Source organism: Hyperoodon ampullatus, assembly GCF_949752795.1.
Source record: "Hyperoodon ampullatus genome assembly, chromosome: 1".
In the NCBI taxonomy this organism is placed as follows: Eukaryota; Metazoa; Chordata; class Mammalia; order Artiodactyla; family Ziphiidae; genus Hyperoodon; species Hyperoodon ampullatus.
In genome coordinates, this window is record NC_136914.1 from 195,046,802 (window position 1) to 195,071,836 (window position 25,035).

At 38.3% G+C, this 25,035-nt stretch overlaps 1 protein-coding gene across 2 annotated transcripts in view; it reads left to right on the forward strand.

Annotated features, from left to right (window-relative positions):
- MARCHF5 (membrane associated ring-CH-type finger 5) overlaps positions 1 to 15,852 on the forward strand; it is a gene marked incomplete at its 5' end in the record, with an annotated part of 52,816 nt that extends 36,964 nt beyond the window's left edge. Inside the window, 4 exons of one of the 2 annotated variants that reach the window (XM_079705778.1) lie at positions 6,647 to 6,822; positions 13,823 to 14,006; positions 14,131 to 14,297; positions 15,084 to 15,852. In XM_079705778.1, coding sequence (XP_079561904.1) covers positions 6,647 to 6,822; positions 13,823 to 14,006; positions 14,131 to 14,297; positions 15,084 to 15,200 — 644 coding nt within the window. In that variant the 3' untranslated portion in view covers positions 15,201 to 15,852. The remainder of the gene's footprint in view (positions 1 to 6,646; positions 6,823 to 13,822; positions 14,007 to 14,130; positions 14,298 to 15,083) is intronic. The other variant, XM_079705779.1, reaches the window with a different exon arrangement.
- Between the last annotated feature and the right edge of the window lie 9,183 nt (positions 15,853 to 25,035).

Genomic DNA, 25,035 nt, shown 5'->3' on the forward strand with positions numbered 1-25,035 from the left:
TCAAGATTCACTTCTGTTAATTAGTAAATACATACATACAGACAGTAATATTAAAACTCTTGGGCTTCCCTGGTGGCGCAGTGGTTGAGAGTCCGCCTGCTGATGCAGGGGACGTGGGTTTGTGCCCCGGTCCGGGAGGATCCCACATGCCGCAGAGCGGCTGGGCCTGTGAGCCATGGCCGCTGAGCCTGCGCATCCAGAGCCTGTGCTCCGCAACAGGAGAGGCCGCAACAGTGAGAGGCCCGCGTACCGCAAAAAAAAAAAAAAAAAAACTCTTTGCATCCTTACCCCCTCTATAATCTTTACTTAAAATTTGTTAACATGTATCTGTGTAGTTTGTATGATGCTATCATATATTTGTCAGTTTTGCCATAAAGTTTCCCAGTTGTTTAATGTGTATTTATTGTTTGTCCCTAACTAGATTGTAGGCTCCTTGGAGGCAGAGGCTAGTGTGTTAAATTTTATTTACATTTATTTTAATGCATAGTAAATGCTATGTGTACAATAGGTGCTTAATAAGTACTTAGTAGTTGATGTTATAGGCCTCAAATATTCTATGGGCTAATCTATTCTAATGAGGAAAAATTTAAGCTTTCCCTTGGCACAAGCTATGTACTCATAAAGAACTACTTTGATGATATTTAGTTACTTTTCTTGGTAATACACTATATATATACACCAAGACATGATATTCATCTGCTTTGACTCTGAATCTTTTATTCATCATTAGTTTTGTTTTGTTTTGAGGGGGTTTTGGTCAGTTATTCTTAGTTTGGTTAAATAAAAAATTGTCCAAGAACATATCCTTTCTTCTGTTGACAATCTAATGACTAACTTTCATCATTAAGCAAAGTAAATTAAAGCCTGGGTTTGCAGGATGTTTGTTTTTACATAAAAAATGGTAAAATCTCAACCTACAAGCAGAGGAGTTAAAGATGAATTACATGAGCTTGTCTGGGGCTCTTAGACCTAGCCTCCGGCATCTTAGTGTTTAAAACAGTGATGAATGCTAGAGAAAGAGTTAAAAGTTAAAACTCTTTACTATCCCATCAAAATTCCCACGTGTTTTTAACTCAGTTGAATTGGTGGTTGTGATATTCATGTTTTCAGTAAAATCCACATTTGTTGTTGGACCATATAATTAATACTTTTTTTAAGTTGTTTTTTTAACACTGAATTGAGTCAAGTACTTGCCACAGAGTGCTGCAGCTAGGTCCTGTGCCATTATATTCTAATGCCCTGTGGAACAGGCCAAAGTGCCCTGATATACTGCCAAGTACCATGTGCTGAAGATAGCTGTAGCTTAGACAGTCCCAGAGAGTGATAGATACCAATCATCATTAAAAAGCATTTTTTAAGCACCTATCTGTACATGGTTCTATCCTAGGCACTGTACAAAACGAGTTAAACAGACATGGCCCCTGCCCCCTGGGAGTTTTCAATCTCAGATGATGCTGACATGGACAGACTTAAAGGATATTGAGACAACTGAACAAACATTGAACAAGAACATAACGTACTAACATTATGCACAAGCAAAGGGGTAAGTGCATTTTGTGGGATAGTATGTGAAGGAAGACTCGTGGAACAGGCTTCCACGAGGCTTAAGCCTGGTGAACAGGGTGGGGTAGATCAATTAGTCAGCCTCTATCAGGTTAGGTTAGTTTTCATTGGGAATTTGGGTTTTCATACAGATTTAATCAAAGTAGGAACAGGACATTCCAGAAATAGTGTGCAACAAAAAGAAGACTTGGAGCAAGGAAAGAAATTTAGAACTGTATTGTTAGACTCTTGGTGACCTCGAAAATCTGCAATTCTCAGCAGTTCTGAACCTGAAAGTGGGGTTGATGTTTTGGCTTAGCAAGTTGGCATTTGAGTTGGGTCTGGCAATCTCTTTTATAAATTTGGCCACTTAACAGAAACCTTGGAGTTCATGGGAGCTGTTATCATCTCAGGGACTTATACAAGGTTATCTTGTGAAGCATTAAATTATGTTTTGTGTTAGAAACTTTAGCACCCTGGCAGTGTCTAGAAATTATCTTTCAAGAATTGGTCAGAGGTGTTTTTGAGGATACCTTTCTATCCCCAAGAAAGGTACTGGGAATTCTGGGTATGATTGTATGCAGTGCCAGGAGATTTTGAACACTAAGTATTACCTGCCCTTCAGTCATTAATTCTTAATTTCCAAAATGTACCTTTAACACCTTGCATACAGAGACTTGAATTTAAATCACAACCCAACAGTCACAACAAATCTACCTTTGCAGTGTCTGCCAGTTAAAACTGATTACTTCTTTTCAGTAGACATGGACTTAGGAGTTTCCCTAATAGTTCTCAGCTCACTGTTTGATGTCGTTCAAATCTGAAATGTGAAGATTTGAATTTACCCAAAACATTACGTGTAGTTATTTTCTTTACAAAAGCTTTATTGTGCAAAAGAATTCACAATAGATTTCCTTTTAATTGCAAGTTTCCCTAGTGCTCTTTAAATTATTGAATTTTCAAAACTTGTATTTATACAAAGCTTCTCCAATTGCCATTCATTGTGTAAATACAGTACTGTTGGAAACATAAGTGATGAAGCCCACTGAGGCATTAAAAGTTCAATAACACCTTTTTAAAATACTAAATAAAACCTTTTTATGCCCTTGCATATTTAACTTGTTAAGTACATTTATTCATACTTCTTCCTCCCCATTAGAATTGAGATTTTCAAGGGCTAGAGTCTTGCCTTTCCTCATTTCCCGTAACTGTTTGTACTTTAATCTGACAATAAGAAGAGGCTAGTGACTGTTGCTGTTTTCCTTTTATGACCTCAAGTCATAGGATAGTACATGATAAGCTTCCTAATAAGAAAAATATGATTGAGGGACTGCATCCGGAGGATTTGAGTGATTGTTCTTATTCATCAAATAGCTTGCCTAGATAATCTTTAGCTCTCAGAAATACCTCTCTTGGGTGGCAGTTTATAATTCTAATGGTATATTTACCACTAGGCATTTATCCTTCCTTTTAAATATTAAACTAATCTTGGACTAGTCTATCTGGAAAAGACTTGAGAGGTTTAGGCAAAATAAACTTAAGACAAAAGCCTAGACAGAATTTTGCCAGAAAAACTGGAAATAGGGATTATAAAATGCAGCCAGTGACTTCATTTAATCCAGCACATCTGTTGCATATGACCCAAGGGATAAGTAAAAAATTTCCAGAAGGAAGTATGAGGACTTATTTGTTTGTCTTTTTTTTGTACAGAAAGAATTCATACCCAGTGATTCAGAAGAAAATTGAAAATTGAGCTTATTCTGTTGGAACCTTCTGAGATCTTTAAAGGAAAGACAATTCAAACATCTATCTATTGTCCATGTTCATAATAGATAAAATCGGTAGTGACTGATTACTTTTTAGGAACTATGTTTTCATCTAAATGATCTGTTACTGTTTTTTAGGAATTATATTGCTTTGCTCCATCAGTACATCTTTCCAAGCACGCTTTTGAAAAGGTGGGGGATGGGGGGAGAAGGTTAGCTGGAAGCAGGTAAAATACCTTCTCTCCGAATACATTCTGATTCTGACTGGGTAGAAAATAGTCTCATAACTTGGGCTTCATACAGAATAATGAAAAAGGAAGACCTAGAGATTTTCATATCATAGTTTTTCATAAGTACCTCAGTAGAGAATTAAGCAAATTTTTGAGAATCAAAGGAATTGGGATTCGTCAGTAAGCAAAATAAAAAGGTTACTTTCGCTTTGGAGCTTATATTCTAGTTCAGGAGCCAACAAACTTTTTCTGTAAAAAAAAAAAAATATATATATATATATATATATATATAGTAAATACAGTTGACCCTTGAACAGTGCAGGCTTGGAGGGGGGAAGGGGTGCCAACCCTCTGTGCAGTCAAAAACCCACATATAACTTATAGTCGGCCCTCCATATCCACAACTCCTCTGTATCCCTCCATATCCATGGATTCAACCAACAGAGGATTGTGTAGAACTGTAGTATTTACTATTGAAAAAAATCCTAGTGTAAGTGGATCCATGTAGTTCAAACCCGTGTTGTTCAAGGGTCAGCTAACTTTGCATGCGGCCATGTTTCTCGAAAACTTTATTTACAATAACAGTGAGGTGGATTCGGCCCATGGGCCATAGTTTTTCAACCCTTATTCTAGTAGGTGGAAACAATAAGTAAATTAGAGTATGTTAGGTGGTAAGTGCTTTAGGAAAAAGAAAAATAGAGCAGAGTAATCAAATAGGCAGTATGATGAAGTAGAAGTTGACAGGGTGGGCCTCACTGAGGTCAAGAAAAAGAGGAGGAACCAGCAAAGGAGACTGAAAAGTTAGTGACTGGTGAGATGGAAAGAAAACCAAGAGATGGTGATGTCCTGGAGATGCAATGATTATTGAGAAGAAGAAGGGAACATCTATCAGATGTTAGTGGTAGGCCAAATAAGAGGAAGGCTGTGATTAGACCATTGGATTTAGCTATGTGTGAGTTGTTAGTGACCTTGATGAGCAGTTTTGGTGGAGTGGATTCAAGAGAGACTTGGAGAGAGAGAGTGAAAACAGAAAAGTCTTCTGAGTGATTTTGTTGTAAAGGGAGCAAAGAAATGGAGCAGTGGGAAAAGAAGGATCAAGAGAAGGGGTTTTTTTTTGTTTTTTTTTTTTGGTGCCGTACGAGGGCCTCTCACTGTTGTGGCCTCTCCCGTTGCGGAGCACAGGCTCCGGACGCACAGGCTCAGCAGCCATGGCTCATGGGCCCAGCCGCTCTGCGGCATGTGGGATCTTCCCGGACCGGGGCACGAACCCGTGTCCCCTGCATCGGCAGGCAGACTCTCAACCACTGTGCCACCAGGGAAGCCCCTTCTTTTTTTTTTTTAAGATAGAATAAATAATGACATGTTTGATGAAAATAATCCAATAAAGGGTAGGGGGAAATGATGTAGGAGGGTAGAAGTGAATTGCTAGAGCTGTGTCTTTGAGTTGGTGAGGGGATGGGATCTGGTGTATAAGTGGGGATTGACCTCAGATAGGTGTGATGTTGGTAGGTGGAAACATGCTGTAAAGAGTCTGTAGTTGTTGTTTTGTGGCTTCAATTTTCTGATGAAAGAACTATCAATAGAGAATATGAAAGCTGAAGTTTTTAGGTTTTATATATACCTATTGGCTGTAACTTTTAGTACCAGCATTTCAGGGATCTTTGGTGACTTACTAAAATGCTTTTTATTGTGCCTTCTGAGAGGGTTATAAACTTAAACCTGCAAATTTGTGTATTTTAAGGATTAAACCCTACATTATGAGATTAAATAATGATACATGTAATGTGTGGCACAGCACCTGCTATCATGTAGAATGTAGAGTCAGTATACACTGAACTAGGCTTACTTTTTCTCTTTGGTCCCAAAAGATACCTTGTCATAGTTTTAAATGTTATGTAAGTTAGATTTTGACAATAATAAGTTTATATGCTAAATTTAAATCATAGGTCCCTTTGACATCTCTCCTAATGTTCTTCCTTCTTCACAGTATGGTCTGTCTTTATACAGTGACTAGTAATATTACTGGCTCCAGCAATCAGGGGGAACTATTGATCAGGGCTCCATAGATGGATGCTTGTTCTTTTAATGATTTTATCATCATATTGCTATTTGAATTTCTTTGTACAATGAAAATAAGTTGGTTTTGTATACAGCCTCCTCCTATAGATTGTAAGCCCCCAGAGGTAGGTAATACCTCTTATACATTTCTAAGAAAATGTCTTAAGTAATAGTTTGTACATAGAGGGCATTCAACAAATATGATGATTACTAACCAAGTCAAGGTTGCATGTTCCTTTAGTTCAACTTAGATATTCAGTTCTTTAGGCCTTGCTCTAATTCAGGTCTAAGACTTTTCCACTATTCTTGAAAATGCTGGAGCTAAATTATATCGGGCTTAATTGCAATTATTATTATTCCTCCTATATAGTTATTCCAAATAACTACCAGAGGAGATAATAACCAAATTTCACTTTATAAGCACATAATAATAGAAGCATAATTGGCATATACAGCTGTTGGAATGCCATAAAAACTGGCATGATCATTAAAAGTAGTTTGTTAGAGAACAGTACTCAACTAAATATAGTATATTGGATATCAAAGTAAGATAGGTTGACTTTGTGTAATTACAAAAAAAATAGGCTAGGTTACCTTCACACACTATCAAGGAAGTAATAAGTGAAGTCAAAGAAGTGATAGTCTTACCAAATACTATAGAATCTAATTGTGGCCAGGAACTGTTTGTGAAGAGCAAGTTGAAATGGCCATGTCATTCTGCAGTAGCCAGTGTCATTAAGAGAAGTAAGAGAACTATTTTCCTTTATAAGAAGCAGCTGTGTTTAAGGCTTTACTCTTAGGTTTACTGATAAAGATAAAAATTTGAAGGGGCTATTTCCTAGGATTTAGAAAGTAAAACTCAGCTATTCATGCAAATGACTGAGAAATTCTAAATCTGTTCAAATCTAGGTTCCCATTACATTTATAAGTTATTTCTAAAGCATCAGAGCATCCAACTTCATAAAAATATTTTAGATCTGGTAGGTTTTTTGTTTGTTTGTTTGTTTTTAATCTGTCTTGTGTTAAAACTTTGTTTTCTTTATATTATAGGTCCAGTTGTTTACGTCTTGGATCTTGCAGATAGACTGATCTCAAAAGCCTGTCCGTTTGCTGCAGCAGGAATAATGGTTGGCTCTATCTATTGGACAGCTGTGACTTATGGAGCAGTGACAGTGATGCAGGTTCACTATTTTATTGTATTTGATGATGTTACTTTTGATATGAAGATCAAACAGATTAAATAGATTTTTGTTGGAGTTTTTAAAATTATTATTTGAACAAGTGATAACATTCTCATGGCTTAAAAATAAGAAAATAGGGCTTCCCTGGTGGCTCAGTGGTTGAGAGTCCGCCTGCTGATGCAGGGGACGCAGGTTCGTGCCCCGGTTTCGGAAGATCCCACGTGCTGCGGAGCAGCTGGGCCCGTGAGCCATGGCCGCTGAGCCTGCGCGTCCGGAGCCTGTGCTCCGCAACGGGAGAGGCCACAACAGTGAGACGCCCGCGTACCGCAAAAAAAAAAAAAAAAAAAAAGAAAATATATAAAAGCTCTCTAGGGGAAAGCCTTCTTACTCCTGTCCTTCATTTGCCCAGGTTCCCCTCTCCTCAGGTAGCCAGATATATTCTTCCAGACTTGCTTTGTGCATATGCAAGATAAAATAAATATGTTCTCCCACACACGTTATAGTTTTCCCCCCAAAAGGAAACGTATTAGAGCTGAACGCCCCTTTTTCCAAAAACAATGAATTTTAGAGATCTTTTCACAAAGTATGGAGAAATCTGCATAGCATTCTTTGTATAGAATTTCAGCAGTTTACTAACCAGTCTCTTATTGATTAGACAGTTAGTTACTTCTAGTTTTTTGCTATTATGAAACAATGCTACAGTTAGTAACTGTGGATGAAAATTAGAATGACTTAAATTTCAAGATTTAGTCCCAGGCCCTTGACTCTTCTCTCTGTATACCTCTTCTTGGAAGATTTCCAGCCATCTTAACTGTGCGTTTTGTGTTCAGATCTATGTCTTCCACCCTAATCTTTTCCCAAAATCAGTCCTATAAGAACAGCATGGCCCTTCTCCTTAAATGACCTCTTATGACTTCACACTCAATATTATTGAAATCGAACTTGTCTTTTCCTCAGTTTGAAACCTAAATTTATTCTCTGTTATCATTTCTCTATATCTTTGATTCCTACAATTATTTTCCCATCTACTCAATATATAGCCTACATTCTTACGATTACCTTTAACTCTTTCTACTTCATAGCGCTATATCCAGTCCACTAAGTCCAAGCAATTTCCATCTAGATATGTCTTAACATCTGTGGCTTCCTTTCCACAATCTTTAATACCTGACTTACTGTCTTTCTCCCATCATACCTGGATGGCTAAAGGAGCCTCCTGATTGTTTTCTTTAACTTCATTCTTTTATGTCGATCCATCCTTCCAAATGAATCTTCCTAAAATAATACCTTTCAGCGTTTTACTTCAAAGCTTAACGTCTCCTCTAACTTAAGTGATCATTTTCAAAAGCAGCACCTAGATTGGTTAAATGTTTCTTTTTTTTTTTTTTAATAAATTTATTTATTTTTATTTTTGGCTGCGTTGGGTCTTTGTTGCTGCACGCAGGCTTTCTCTAGTTGCGCTGACCAGGGGCTACTCTTTGTTGTGGTGCGCGGGCTTCTCATAGCAGTAGCTTCTCTTGTTGCTGAGCACGGGCTCTAGGCTCACGGGCTTCAGTAGTTGTGGCACGTGGGCTCAGCAGTTGTGGCTCACAGGCTCTGTAGTTGTGGCTCGCGGGCTCTAGAGAGCAGGCTCGGTAGTTATGGCGCATGGGCTTAGTTGCTCCGCGGCATGTGGGATCCTCCCAGGCCAGGGCTCGAACCCATGTCTCCTGCGTTGGCAGGCGGATTCTTAACCACTGCGCCACCAGGGAAGCCCAGTTAAATGTTTCATAACTAACTCATTAATAGTTAACACACTTTGGTTTGTAGATGATATAACTTGCTTTTCTTGAATATAAATTAAAGAGTACATGAAAAAAAAGGGATCGAAGGGATTGTATGTAATATTCTAGAAGTTGCACATAACCTATCTTAACAATCATGGTGAGACAGAATATTGCAATGCTTCTTTATAAAATGTTGACACCCCAGAAATCTGGATGTAGTCACTGGAATGAATCACAAATCATTTGTCATAGGATAGTGGATAAAGATTGAGAATCACTGACTTGAAAAAGATTCCATTTCCTTAACCTGGTTTGTTATGCAGTGTTCTCCACAACCTTAACTTCATTCTACTTTGAGGCCTATGGGGCTATCTCCTCCAACCCATCCTTATGTTGTTTAGTTTTTTTATCTCTGTCCTTTGGCTTATGTCACCCTCCCTGCCTAATACCTGTCCTTTCAGTCCTTTCTCTCCGAATTTAAACCCTCCTTCCAGGCTTAGTTCAGCCACTTTCCCTCCATGAAACTTATCAGGCAACTCCTGCCCAGTGTGATTTCTTCTTCCTCTGCATTCATGACATTTTTATTCCTCAAATGGCAGCCAATCCTATGTTGACCAAGTGCTATTTCTTATATAGATTACCTAAGTTATTTAACTTTTGCTGTATTCAGGCCTTACTCTTCCTATTAGCAGATAATTTCCTTGAGAAAGTAGAGACTATCGTATACATAGGTGTTCCCTGTACAGCATATACACAGATGTTAACTTTAAAAGGCTTTCATAAATAATGATTTTTTTAATATGACCAATTCTATCAGGTAGTAACAGGTTTGTTTAACTGATTATATGTTCTGTAATAATTTGTTAAGCTCCAGTAATGAGTATTAGTATATCATTAGATCAAAGAAGTTCAGGACCATTCACTAGGACTGACAAAGACCTGAAAACTTAGAGATTATACATTGTTTAATGTACAAATACATTATACAAAAGTATATTTTTGCAGATGGGGAAACTAAGGCCCTCTGAGATTGAGTGACTTCTCTTTAAGACCCAATTGACCATAAGAAATGGGATGGCTCTTTTTGAAAAGATTTTAGGCTAGCACAGTCTTAAAAGAATTCTCGTAATTAATGAGACACTTCAACAACAGGAACCAATTAAGGAAAGACTACATTAACAGTATTTTAATTCAGTAAAAGTGAAAGAGCATTTGAAGTTACGAAAAAAATAAGTCTTGAGCTGACCCTTGAAGAGAATGATTTGGATTGGCAGAGAGGAGGAAATGATATGAGCAAGGAGACAAAAATAAACATGTTAATGGTGACAGTAAAGAAGGTTAATGGTGACAGAAAAGAACTAAAACGATGATAATGCATATATATATTATGTGTTACCATTTAGATATAACCTTCACATGTACTGTCTCACTTGAAAAGATTTTTTTTTTTAGCCCAGAAATGGGAGCAATTAGCTGTGACAGTAGATAGCTCCTGTTGTGTGATTTAAGAGTATTCGGAAGACTTTTATCTTTCTGAATATTTGATAGCAGTCATGCCCCCTACTCCATCAGCAGAATTTAGGATTTTCTTTTTCACACTTAACTGTTTTTTTCCTTTTGTTCTCTGACTACTCTGAAGTTCAGGTAAATCAGATTAAGGAATCAGATCACTGTTTTTTCCCCATTTATTTCTTCATGAACCAGTCTTAGGTTCAATCCCTGTTCGTTGTAAAGAACTTGAATGGCCCCTTTGATTTAAATTTCTGTTGAAAAGACAACGTGATAGTTAACTTTTTCTTCCCCTAGCACCTGGCAGAACACCTTTCAAGCACTGATGCGTATAATTCTTGCAACAATCTTGTGACATAGATACTATCAATTATTCCTAGTTTACAGGTTCAGAGAGCTTACATGTCCAGTACCAGTTCCACTTTCCAGCAAGGAAGAAGCATTAGGACTCCTGTCCCTAATCTAGGGCTCCTGAAATGATAGCTGGTCCCAGAGGCAGCTGGAGCATTGTATCCAGGAACAGTGGAACACTAACCCCCGGCCCAGCTCTGCTTCTGCCTCTGCTGTAAAGCGGCCCCCACACGCATTGTCCCTTCTTAATTGTGTTGCATTTAATTACCCTGAATTCTAAGGAAACCTTTTAGTTCATCGCTATTCCATCCTCCCGTTTAAAAGTAGGGTTCTACAGGCAGTGCTTTAAAAGATCAAGCCTTAATTAAAACTAACTCTTAGCATTTTAGCATTGATGAACCGCAGGCCTAGCTGACTATGGAGATTTCGCTTTTAGCTCTTAAGCAGAAAAACAAACAAACCTTTCTCTAAACCTGCAATTCCGTAGGCCTTGGTTTTGTACATGGATAAAAAATTCTTAGAGAACACATTCTATAGTTCCTGAATCTAACCTCAAAATTTAAGTCTTGAAAATTATCTCTTTTTCAGTCTCAGGGCATAACATCAGAATGTACATGATCTTACACAAGGTGTGCCGGTTTTATATTGACCAAAGTTAAATCAGCCCCATTGATTAATTCAGCTTTCATGTATTACCCTTGAGTCTGACTGTAGCAGCACATAGTATGACACTACAGGTGTTACACTGTCCTAGTTCCTTAACGTTACATTTGCACACTTGTTTGATTTGATTGCCTCTTACCTCCAAAAGACGTCTATTGGGCTTCCCTGGTGGCACAGTGGTTGAGAGTCCGCCTGCCGATGCAGGGGACACAGGTTCGTGCCCCGGTCCGGGAAGATCCCACATGCCGCGGAGCAGCTGGGCCCGTGAGCCATGGCCGCTGAGCCTGCGCGTCCGGAGCCTGTGCTCCGCAACGGGAGAGGCCACGACAGTGAGAGGCCTGCGTACCGCAAAAAAAAAAAAAAAAGACATCTATTTAGCTCACCTTTTAATTCCCAGCACCTAGGCCTGTGTCTGGCACATAATCAGTATTCAGTTGAATGAATGCATGCAGGTATCCATGTAATGGTCAGCCTCAGCTTAAGCACAAAACATGACTCTTAATCACAGGTGGGGAAAATGGGCTTTTGCTCACTGTTTGCCCTATTTTCTTTTTTATTTCCTCATTCTTAGACACCTGGTTGGAAAGTTTTTACTGCTACCCATGAGGAATAAATTTTCCCTTACTATAGTCCATACCTGAATATTCACTTTGCTTTATATTTTTAAACCCTAAATTCTAAAAAGAAAACATAACCCAACAAAGGAATTTTTCAAATTTCTGAATTTATTTGTTAACACTTTGGGAGTATTTAAATCACATTTAGTTATAACTTTAAAGTGATCATAATATTGAAAATAATAAAATGATATAAAAAATAGAGTGTCATGTGACAAGCATTATAGGTAAAGACAGTTTCTGGACTAATCCACTTTTGCCACCAATGTGGGATATGTGTTTATGAAATATGGTGTACCAAACTATTTCACTTTAGGGCAGCTCAAAACAACCACCCTTCTTCACATGCAAGATATGAGGTTGTTAATTTCTACCTGGAAACACAAAAGAATATCAGATACTGATACCATGGGTTTTGACCATTTGGAAGAGGCTAGTCCTCTGTTCTTTAATGTTACATCTTGGTTAGATAAATTAATCATGCACAGAAGTCTGGGCTGTATCCTTAGCTGAAATTTTAAAAGCACCCATTTTGGTCCTCTCCACATGCTTTATCTTTTTTTTTTTTTTTTGGTTGGCCACACCACGCAGCATGGCATGTGGGCTCTTAGTTCCCCGACCAGGGATTGAACCCGTGCCCCCTGCGTTGGAAGTGCAGAGTTTAACCACTGGACTGCCAGGGAAGTCCCTCCACATAATTTTATAAACTATTTCTACCTGGATCAAGTCTGTTGTCTAGAATTTGAATTTGCCGTGACCATTGTCAGCTTCCTTATTTCACATCTCCTTGAAGTCCACCTAAAAAAATCTGCTATAATAGCTGACATAAAGGGCATCTCATTTTTGAAAAAATATCCCATTTACTTTTTCATGAGTTTGCTTTCCTAAGTAGATATTGTCCCTGGAGCTTTTAGTCTTCCCTACCTTCTTTTCTCCCTTCCCTCCTTGCCTTTCCTTCCTTTCTTTTCCCTCATCCCTCTCAGAGATACAGACAAAGACAAAGATATAAATTGTCTATATCAACAATCCTTTCTTCATAGTTTAATCCTCAAGTGTGTACAGAAAAACTATATAGAAACCTTTATAGTAGTCTCCTCATATCAAGCTGTGATACCTGGATGGGCTAAAACCCCAAGATTCTGAAATAGTCTCCCCTGTCATAGCTGCCAAGAATAATCCCTTAGAGAAATATATTTAATTTGCCAGCATTTGAGACTTTTGGCTAAAGGGAGGTCATTTGAGACCTGTGAAAGAATTTTTAGGGAAATTTTCTAGTTAAAAGTAAGAAGCTCACCAAAAAAAGTGGCCATATTGAGAGACATGTAAGACCAAGATTGATCAGCAAGTGAAAAGAATTTTGCCAGGAGGGGAAGTATGGAGATTCACAAATGCGAATTAATCATGTTCTTCTTGCCCTCTCAGATCTAAACCAATTGAGAAATAACCCCAAGACCCAGATGAGAGGGGAAGGATTGTTTTAGCTTTATTACCCCATAGATAGGCACCCTTGGGTTCCTGGATTAGAAAAAGTGCCTGGAACCTGGAACCAGAACTGGACCTCCTATTGCATTCCCTCAAATCTAGACCTTGGAATTGCATTTTAGGAGAGTTAGGTCTGTAGAGCAGGCATTTAGCCAGCCAGAGAAATCACACTCAATCCCAGACACCACTGAGCAGGGAGAAAGCCAAAGAGAAATGAGATTTCAGACCACCTCCTGAAGGCCGGTCCTGCCCCTTGGCTGGCTGTGCTTACCTCCTAGTAGGAAGAGCAGGAAAACAGTTGCTCTTCTGGAAGACACATGAGACCTAAAATTATAGCCCAGTCTAACCAAATTAAATAGAGGAATGGAAGCAAGAACCAGAAGTCCTCTCCCCTCTATTGAAATGTAATCAATGTATAATCAATTAAAGCTTTTATTCCAATGTAATATGAAACAGCTTGGGAGCTTTTCTTTTTCCCCTTGAATGAGAGACATTTCTTATAAATAAATCAGGATTGATAGCTTTCCAGCTTATTTTTAAAACTTTATTTCTGTATTCTTTTGAAATTTAGCATTTCCTCTAAAATGAATTGCACTCAAGCATGCAACCCTTCATTAGATAAGGAAATGATTGGAGCAAATGCTATCTGTTTCACAGGTTGTAGGCCATAAAGAAGGTCTGGATGTTATGGAGAGAGCTGATCCTTTATTCCTTTTAATTGGACTTCCTACTATTCCTGTCATGCTGATATTAGGCAAGATGATTCGCTGGGAGGACTATGTGCTTAGACTATGGCGCAAATACTCAAATAAACTACAAATTTTGAACAGTATATTTCCAGGTAAGGCCCTGAATTGTGGTGGTAATGAACATACCAAATTAATCTTGTGGACGAATCCTAGCATGCGAAGATATTCTAGATATTCTGATTTATTAGCACTAATACCCTACATTTTTTTCTCTAGGGATTGGTTGTCCTGTTCCTCGAATACCAGCCGAGGCTAATCCTTTGGCAGATCATGTCTCTGCGACCCGAATTTTGTGTGGAGCCCTTGTTTTTCCTACTATTGCGACAATAGTTGGTAAACTAATGTTCAGTAGTGTTAACTCTAATTTACAAAGGACAATCTTGGTAAGGTGGCTTTAATATTACTTTTTTCAAGTGACTATGCAAAAGAGAAAGAACTGTATATTTGTTTAAAAAATAAAAAAAGAATGGGACTATATAAATATTTATACTATGGCTCCTGTGCCTTAAGTCTCTATTTGATCCCCACTGTTATCCAATAGCAATAAAAAGAGGAGGATCCACTGCAGTAGTTCTGGTCTTCTGGAACTATGCTGTGGGAGTCCTCTCCTGGGATATGCGTGAATCATTACTCCCAAAAGATAGTGTTGAAAAGTTTCTGCTCTAGGGTCAGACTGCCCAGGTCAAATCCTATCACAGACATTGCCTTGCTGAGAAACCTAAATAAAATTTCTTGATTTCTCTATGCTTGTAGAATGGAGATAGTAATGGTAGCTACCTCAGGATTATTGTGAGGGTTAAATCAGATCACTCATTTGAAGTGCTAGCACATAGTAAGCCCTTATGTTGTTTGATGTCATTATTATTGTTCCCACTTCTCCCCTCTGGTAGCAGCCTGCATATAATGCCTGGGTATTCTCTCTACTGTATGAGAATGGATTTAGAGCTAAGTGGAAGGAAGATTACTCAGAGAGGATAGAGGCTTTCTGACCTCTCATGTCTATTCCTATCTTACCCCCTAGTAAAAAAAAAAAAAAAAAGAGAACTATTTCATTTGCAGTCATCTGAATTAGCAACAATGCCTGTGTCTTTTGTGATTTAAGTAAAATGATTTTTATTATGTTCCTCCAAATCTGCATTATAAAAAGCTAATTTTTCTCTTTTTTTTAGGGTGGAATTGCTTTTGTTGCCATTAAAGGAGCATTCAAGGTTTACTTCAAACAGCAGCAATATTTACGTCAGGCACACCGCAAAATTCTAAATTATCCAGAGCAAGAAGAAGCATAAAACTGTGACTTCTCATTGTTCTGCAGTCCTCTCATTCTTATGAGTCTGTTGTGTTGTTTTGATTCCATCATTAATGCACAGTAGTGGAGACTTGCGATAAGCTGCTGCTCTCATATTTTTAAGAAGTAAAATAAAGCACTTAGGGAAGGGGAAACCCTCTCAGTAATCACGGAACCTAAGGATGTGATTTGTTTTCATTGTTTTGTATGTACTTCTTTTATGGCAGTCATCTGAACCATTATCTTAGCATGGTGAACCTGAGTTTTGTTCATATTTTCTTCAGACAGAAATGTAAAGATCAAACTGTGCAAATATTTAAAAATGCACATGCTGTTTTATTCAAAGGCCTCTTTTGTACATGTTTATGTTCAGTGTTTTCTTCGAATCAGCAACTCAATGAAGGTACTATGAGGATTTTTCTCACTGGCATAATTTGATTACAAGCTAAACAGGAGTATATGTTAATATGAGGAAATGTAAATTAGTTATACATAATTAACAAACCAAAAATGTATGTAAACATTCAAATGATTATCTGAACAAATGCAATTTTGCTGTGTTTTTCTTAACCCATGTGACATCCAAAATGTGTAGGGTAAAAATTCACAGGGCTTCCAGATCACTTTTTCACTATTAAATTTTATTTATATAATGTTGACATCTCATAGTTCATATTGTAATTTTGACTCATGCAGTCTTAATTACTCTGTGTGTGTATGTGTGTGTGTGTGTATGAGAGAGAGAGAGAGAAGAGAAGAGAAGAGAGGAGAGAAGAGAGAGGCGAGAGGAGAGAGAGAGAGAGAGAGGCAGAGACAGCGACATCAGGTCCTTCCATCACCGGAGTAAGGTTTTTAAATTCGGGTTCCTAGAAATTAGAACTGCCAGTTTATAGTAGTTTGAGCACAGAGAACGATTTGCAAAAAATCAGTAAAGTTATTTTCCTCTCCTTTCTCATCGATTCAGTTATTCAGGTGTTTGTTGATCACCTCCTACTTCCCCAGGCACTATGCAAAGTGCTGTGGGGATACAGTGGTGAACAAGACAGACTTGGTTCCTGCTTTTATGTAGTTTACAGTCTAGTTTCAACAGGTAGAAAACCAGCAGTGAGTAAACCAAGGTGAGGCCTTGAGCTCTTTGTTTTTATACCAGTCAGTGAGGAAATAATTATGAAAACAAGTCTTGAGTAAATATTAAGGTCATTGTTTTTGTCAAATTATTATAAGAAAAAAAAACAATACTAACATTTTTAAATTTAAATTGCTTGTCATACTGAGGAGGCTAGCACCTTAATAGTCACTGTTTAACTAGTTTTATATTCATTTTTCAAAAGCAATTATTTATTTTAAGCTGTTCAGTAGTGACCCTTTTAATGTTCAGCGATCTGGTCTTGGAGTTATTTTCATCAATTAGTATTAAGGTTTTTAAAGATAGTTCCAAAAACCCTATTTATTTTCTTGTTCACAGCATCTAATGCATGGCAATATGAATGTTCCCCCTTACTGATAAGTGGCCACTTCTCTTTAGGATTGTAGCAAGTATAGATTGAGCTATGTTAGATTACAGTAGTATATGTTAACTTCAGTAATTTAAGACTGGTACCTTTCTATAGTATGAATGTCTTAATTTTGAATTATAACATGAAATTTATGTGAATGGCTATTGAACATTCAAAGTTGTAATTACTTGGGGAGGAAGGGAATATTTGACAGTGAGCCTTATATTAAGATCACTGCTACAGTTCTGAAGGGGAAATTAAAACTATGATTATATATAAAAATAACAGATTATATAGCTGTGCTTATAAAATATATTGGCTTTCTTAAATTTTCAATATGAAAAGACATACTGGATATTTCCTGCATAATTTTGTTATATAGAACAGCTTTTAGCAGCCTTTACTAAAGTTACACAAGCACACAGTTCCCCATTTATTACTTTATGCCCAAAATGGGGGAATAACTGCTTGGATTTGTTTGGCATCAGGGCTTGTGAGGGCCAGAGAAACAACTCTAATCCTTTAGGGGCAGGGAGAAGGAGTTTTGAGGGCTGTGGGGAGGGAACTGCAAGTGCCTGGGGACCAGAGTAGCCTCAGCCCTGGAACTGAACACATTTAAATCTAAAGAGCCTTAGCTCAAGAAGTACCAGGTACCAGCCTCTTCAGAAAGTGTCCTGCACCACCCTGAATCAACAAAAGCATGGGCTGACTAAAGTTCGGTGGACCTAGGTTCAGATCCTAATTCTGCTTTTAATAACTGTATGTATGACTTTCATCAAGTGACAACTTGCTCTCAGCTACAGTTTTCTTCACCTCTGAAATACAAGTAATACTTAGAAGACTGTTTCTAGGATTAACTGAGAAATTAAAGAAACAGAGAGAGGCACTTTAGCTAAGCTCAAAATAGCCTCTACAGAGCAGTAGTGTCTTAATTGCTGAACACTAGGAAAAGGGAACGAGGCAGTAAACGAGAAACGTTAGGGGACAGATTAAAGGGATGCTCTAGACTTTGGGGATGGGCAGGTATATTTGTGTTTTCCAGTTTATTTTCACGTTTCTTTACTGTGTTATTTCTATAAACTTTAATGTTTTAAACCTCTTTTATAAAATTCAATGACAACTAGTAGAATTCTCTTCTTTGCAGAATTTAACTTATCTCCAAAGTGGCAGAAAATATTGTTCATCATTACATGATTATCAAATGACTGTGAAGAATATAAAATTAAACTGAGTGACTTAATTAGTCACTGCCTTGCTAACTGTGCTGTAATTTTTTTAAACGTCTTGTTTTTAACATAGCAGACTATCTCAACACTGGCTGGATTAGGTTAAATAAAGAATTTTTATGTTCTCTAGGTGTACTTTGTCTGTTGAACAACTTCCAAAAAATAATTTGTTTATTCTGTACCTACTTAATTCTTTTTAGATCATAGTAATCGAGATACTAGTGAGATTTTCTCTTAGTACAAGTAATCTGAATTTTTTAAGAACTGTAAAGAAATTTGTCTTAATTTCATAAGCAGGCGAACCTAAATTCCAAGTATGTTCTAATTTCTAAAATGAATCCGCCCTCACCTACCCTCAGAGCCACTTGGACTATGATTAGACGAGATCTGTGGGTGGTCTCATGCCACAGGTTTCAAAGTATACTCAGGTGGGTTGGGAACACAGAAAAAGTTGCTTCCTCCAAGATACTAAGAACTTTAGTTTCTGAAGCAGATTAGAATCTTCCAGAATGAGTACATCAAATAAAGGCCTTTCCATCCATAGGGATAGTATTGTGTCTAAATCATTTCACTGTCACCTTCTGAGAGACAGACTAGCAGAGAAACAGCCATAGAGTCAGTCCTGGATGCATATTCTAGCTGATGTTTAATGGTTGTAGGGCAAGTTACTTTACCTTTCAGATAGACCCTCAACTTCCTTATTGATAAGATGAAGATTATAAAACCAATCTCCTGGGTTATTGTGAGGATTAAGTGAGGTAACATGCTGGGACACTTTGATATACAGAGAAACTAAATATATCTGTGCCAACTTGGAGGTTTGTTTGCCCATAACCTTTCTTTGGTCCCCTGGGATCTCAAGTTTGCTGCTTCTCTGCTACCTGCCACCCACACACCCTCTAATGGGTATAGTGATGAAATGTTTAATTGCCTTCCTGGAACAAAGATGCTGAGCAAAGGGAAGAGAAGAAGGGTTTGCAGCTCAGTGTAGAAGATGGACAAGTAAGAGAGGCTTGGCTGTTCTGGTCAAGCCCATGTGGATTTATCTTACTGCTAACAGCCTGCCAAGGTTACTGTAGGCCAACAACGTATCCTACTTTGCCAGATGTTTGTTGAGCACCTGTATGAGCCAAGCACTGTGCTAATAAATCCTTTGGTAGATGAGAAATAAACCTGCTTTGAGATGTTTAGAGTCTTCAAAGTACACAACAGATCTTACTTAGTCTTATTATGATATTACCCACCCAAGAATGTAAGATCCACAAGGGTGTGTGGGGGTTTTGTTTTACTTTTGTTTACTACTATACTCCACAAATTAACAGCATTCATGGGCTGCTGTTGAATACTTTGAAATCTTAGAAGATGTGCCCTCCTTAAATACAGACTGTCTCTAGTTTAAAAATTAGCAAGAAACAATCTGTAACAGGAACTGAGAGGTAATATGTTCATGACCTTTTAATAATTCACATCGAACAACGTATTTATTCTTATGTATCAGTGTATTTACCAATTCAGATAATTGTACACCAAAAATAAGACACGTAAAGTGCACGATTGGGACTTCCCTGGTGGTCTAGTGGTTAAGACTCCATGCTCCCAATGCAGGGGGTCCAGGTTCGGTCCCTGGTCAGGGAACTAGATCTCGCGTGCCGCATCTAAAAAAAGATCCCACATGCCACAAGGAAGATCTTGCACGAGGCAACAAAGATCCCTTGTGCTATAACTAAGACCTGGCACAGCCAAATTAATTAATTAAAAGTGCACAATCTTTAAGTATAAATCTTGATACATTTTTGCCTTGCAGTGTCACTCCAGTGCCCTCTGTTGTTCCAAAGGAAAACGGTTTACAGAATCCAGTTCCATATCACAAAGTTGGGCAAGGAAGAGTGAATTTAGAGCTGAGAGACAATAATTTGGCACAGGTAAGTAATGCCCTTCTTTGTGGCCTTTCCTAGTCGATCTCTGACCCCCCCACTCCACCCACCCCACAAGGAAATATAATCTTGACCTCTTTTCAGTTAATAACTTAGAAAGTGTTTGGCATAGTCATTTAATTCTGATGTACTTGATTCACAGAAAGGGCCATAAGTGATTAAATACCATATCATCCAGGATGATAAATGGGCCATTTTTTTATATTATGGTTTGGGGTGTAAACTGGTATAGAGGGCAATTAGTATCTTTATAAATTACAAATGCATGTACCCATTGACTCAGCAGTTCGAATTCTAGGAATTTTTCTTAAAATATATTTGCAAAATATATTTGCACTATATATTCCTTGCAGCAATATATGTAATAACAAGAAATTTGAATCAACCTAAATGTCTGTCAGTAGGGAACTGGTTAAATAATGGTATGTCCATAATGAATACTATATGGCTCTAAAAAACAACAATGAAAGAGCTGTTTACATAATGATATGAAAATATTTCTAACGAATATTGTTTTAAAAAATCAAGGGACTTCCCTGGTGGTGCAGTGGTTAAGAATCCACCTGCCAATGCAGGGGACATGGGTTCAAGCCCTGGTCCAGGAAGATCCCACATGCCTCGGAGCAACTAAGCCCGTGTGCCAAAACTACTGAAGCCCGCGCACCTAGTGCCCGCGCTCTGCAACATGAGAAGCCACCGCAATAAGAAGCCCATGCACCGCAACAAAGAGTTCCCACTCTCCACAACTACAGAAAGCCCATGTGCAACAATGAAGACCAACACAGCCAAAAAAAAAAGTGTACAATCAGTGATTTATACTGAAGTATAGAATAGTATACTAAATAGTATAGTATTTTCAGAGTTGTGTAACCATTACCCCTATCTAGTTCCAGAACATTTCTATTCCCCCCAAAAGAAACCATATACCAATCAGCAGTCAGTCTCAAAGTCCCCCTCCTCCAGGCCCTGGAAACCCCTAATTTACTTCCTGTCCAGATTTGCCTATTCTGGACATTTCCTTTAAATAGGATCATATATTATGTGGCCATTTGTGTCTGGTTTCTGTCACTTAGCATGTTTTCATGGTTCATCCATGTTGTAGAATGTTTCAGTACTTCACTCCTTTTTACGGCTGAATAGTAATCCATTGTTTGGATAAAACCACATTTGGTTTATCCATTCATCCACTGATAGACATTTGGGCGCTTTCTCTTTTAAACCTACTCCAATCATGCCTTTGCCCCCTACATCCCACACTTCACCAAAACTACTCTAAACAAGGTCATCAGTTACCATATTGCTAAATCCAATGGTCAATCCAATCTAATGGTCACCTCATTTAACTTATATAAAGTATTTGACAAAGTCATAGCTTCATTCTTAAAACAGTTTCATTTGGCTTTTGGAGTACCACCCTCCCGATTCTCTTCCTACCTCACTGGCTGATCATTTCCAGTCTCCTTCATTAAATCTGATTTACCTCTCCAACGTCTAAGTGTTGAAGAGCCCCAGGGCTCAGTCCCTGGACTTTTCTCATTTACACTACCTAAGTGAACTCATCCAGACTTCTGACCATCCATCAGATGATCTACCTTCTATAATATGATAATAATTCCCAGATTTATATCTCCAGCCCACATTACACCCTTGAATTCCCGATGAGCATTTCCTATTCAACATCTTTATACACACACACACACACACACACACACACACATATGTATATCATCTCAAATTATCCCAAGCCATGTGCAGACTGGTGCACGGAGGGTGAGATGCTACACGGAGAGGGGGGTGGTGAGGGAGACATGTGAGTGATGGAGCCATCTTGGAAATGAATCCTCCAGTCCCATCCTGCCCCAGCTAATGCCATGTGGATCAAATACAAGTTACTTGGCTAAACCCTTCCTGAATTCCTGACACACACAATTGCCAACAAAATTAAATGAAGTGGTTTGTTACGCAGCAATAAATAACAGACACGGAGTGACAACCATTAGTTACTGGTGTGAGACATCTTAGGGGGTAGAATTCAAGTATTTCTGGCTCAGTTGTTAAGGGCATCCCTGTGGTGAAGGAGGCATGAAGATCCCTCCCCCTGAAGCCAATACACTTTGAAGCTATCCAGCTTTTCTTGCTCTGATGCTGTGTCCACCAGACAGCTCTCAGAGGCCCACAGAGACCAACCTAAAGAAGATGCTGCCTGAATCTTTTGTGTCCCATCCTGGCCTTGATGGTACCCAGGGTGAATTAGTAAAATGGTCTCTTTGTCTTTCCCTGCAGCTTAATCACTAGGCAAGAATGTGCTGATTATGAGGCCACAAGTATGCTAGTATGTCCATATGAGAACTATAATTCTCACCATAACTTAATAAATGGGCATTCTAGGATCTGCCTCCTTGTGAAAGCTTTTCAGTTAGTTGGTCTTCAAGGACAGAGGAGAGCAAGTGTTTGAGTCTTCAGAGGAGAAGAGGGAAATTTCAACTGGTTTTTATTTAGATAATTCTCCTATGAGCCAATTCCTGATGTACTTGTTTTCTATTTAGCTACACTCTTTATTATACCCATTTAGCAGATGAGAACGTGGAGGTTAAGTGCCCTAAATGCTCCCCTCTCCTTTCTCTGCCTATTCTATTTGCTCATTCTCCAAGACTGTGATGTCTCCCACATTTCAATGATTTTAAATGTGAGGTCTTTTTTTATTGTTTTAATTTTATACAGTAAAATAAACAATTTTTAAAAGTAACAACTCAATGGATCTTTATACACATACATATTTTTATTGAAAAAAAATCCACATATAAGTGGACCCACACAGTTCAAACCCATGTTGTTCAAGGGTCAACTGTATACCCCTGTGTGACAACAATCTACACCATATAAAATATTTATTTCCATCTCCCTAGAAAATGCCCTCTTCCCAGTTAATACATCCCTCCCAAGACACAACCCTATTCTGACATCCATCAACAGTCTTTTTAATTTTAGCCATACTGGTGGGTATATAGTAATAGTATCTCATTACCATGATGTAATTCTTAACAAAGGTTGTTAAGGTTACAACCAGTGTGCTACCTCAGCCCTCAGGCTGCTGCAAAAGAGGGTTAGTAACTGGCAAGGGTTTGATAGCTTTGGCTGAATAATCAAGCAACCCCAATTTTTAGTTATTAGAATAGTGATAATTCAAATCATAACCTATTTCCTCATGTATATATAGAAAGAAATCTATTGCTATACATATGAATGAGACAAGACGTGAGTCCTGCCCTCGTGGAGCTTGCAGTCTACTTTTATAAGAAAGCTCTTCTAGTTCATACAGCCACTAACATAACATAATTTACCTATTTGACACAGATTTCTAAGAGGCTTTGAAGGCTTTGCTGTGCCCTGTTCTTCACTAACAGCTGCTTGTCCTGATTTTGTTCGTTGTTCACACCAGTGTAATTATATGTCAGTTAATGGTCCTTTCCTTCTTACAGTAATTAACTAAAACCATAAACTTTCTGCAAAATTTTATTTAACCAGTTCGACATCCCTCTTTTTCTGAGGTATTGATGATGATTATATTTCTTTTTCAAAGCTTTTCACCAAACTACTCTCTAGAGCTCAAAAAAAGTCTTATTTTCTTATGTTCTTATGTTCTCCCTTTGATGATCCAACTGTTTTTCAAGTTACTTGACTTTAACTTCCAGCCCTTCTGTTGCAATTTTCATTTTGACTATCCTATTTTGAATTTCTAAGAGCTCTTAATTATTCTCTGAATTTTCCATCTTTTATTTTTCCATATAGCAATAGCACCCTGTCCTTGACCTTGGGCTTGTGGATGTAATATCTTCTCTTATCTCCTCAGATTATTATTAGTTTTTTTAAAATGTTTTGTTCTACTCTCTGCATTGCCTGTTTCCTCTGAACTCTTTTCCTTGAGAGCCTGGTGATCCTTGGTTATCCTTTCATATTTAAAAGTAATACACTAGGGACTTCCCTGGTGGTCCAGTGGCTAAGACTCTGCACTCCCAATGCAGGGGGCCTGGGTTCGATCCCTGGTCAGGGAACTAGATCCCACATGCTGCAACTAAGATCCCACATGCTGCAACAAAAGATCTTGTGTGCCGTGACTGAAGATCCAGCACAGCCAAATAAATAAATAAATGTTTTTAAAAAATAAAATAAAAGTAATGCACTAAACAGCTGACTGGAAGCTCTGTAGGGATGCAAAATGCCTGTCAATTGGTGCCCTTCACTGTGTAGTGAAAAAGTAGAGAGCCAACTTTTCTTTTGGGGAAGACCTCCGTAAGTCAGCATCTGTATTAGTCAGCTCCTTTCCGTTACAAACCACCACAAAATTTCAATGGCATACAGCACAAGCATTTATTTCTTCCTTCTCCCCTCTTCAGGTTGGCTCTGTTGGGCTTGGACCCAAGCCTCAAGTTGGGTTCAAGTCTGCTCCACATGTCTCTTAGCCTCCTATACCAGTGTCTACCCATGGAATATTGTTCTCATGGTGAAAAGCAGGAGAGCAAGACAGCAACCCAACCATGCAAGCTTATTTCAAGTCTGTTCATTTCACGTCTGCTAATGGGGCCAAGCAATTCACATGGCCAAAGCCAAAGTCAAGGGATGTGGCACTATATCCTACTTACTATGAGGCCCAGCAAGAATGAGGATGTGAACTTTATTACACTGAACTTTATTCAGTGTAATAAAGTTAGGGAGTTAAGAATTGGGACAGGGACTTCCTTGATGGTCCAGAGGTTAAGACTTTGCCTTCTAATGCAGGGGGTGTGGGTTCGATCCCTAGTTGGGGAGCTGAGATCCCACATGCCTTGTGGCCAAAAAGCCAGAACATAAAAACAGAAGCAATATTGTAACACATTCAATAAAGACTTTTTTAAAAAAATGGTCCACATCAAAAAAAAAAAAAACTTAAAAAAAGAATTGGGACAAATAATCCAATCTAATATTCCACTCAGTGTTTTCAAGCCACTCATTGTTTTCCCCAAACAGCCCTCCCATCTGCTGTCAGGGGTGAATAAACCAAGCTACAGGTGTTCTTGAGAACAGGTAGGGGGATTAGGGCTCTCCCTGACCAGTGACAGCAGTCTGTCCTTTATTCCTCTCATTTTCAGTCTAGCCCTCAACTACTATTAACCCCACTTGCTGCTCTCCATGTGCTTACTCTT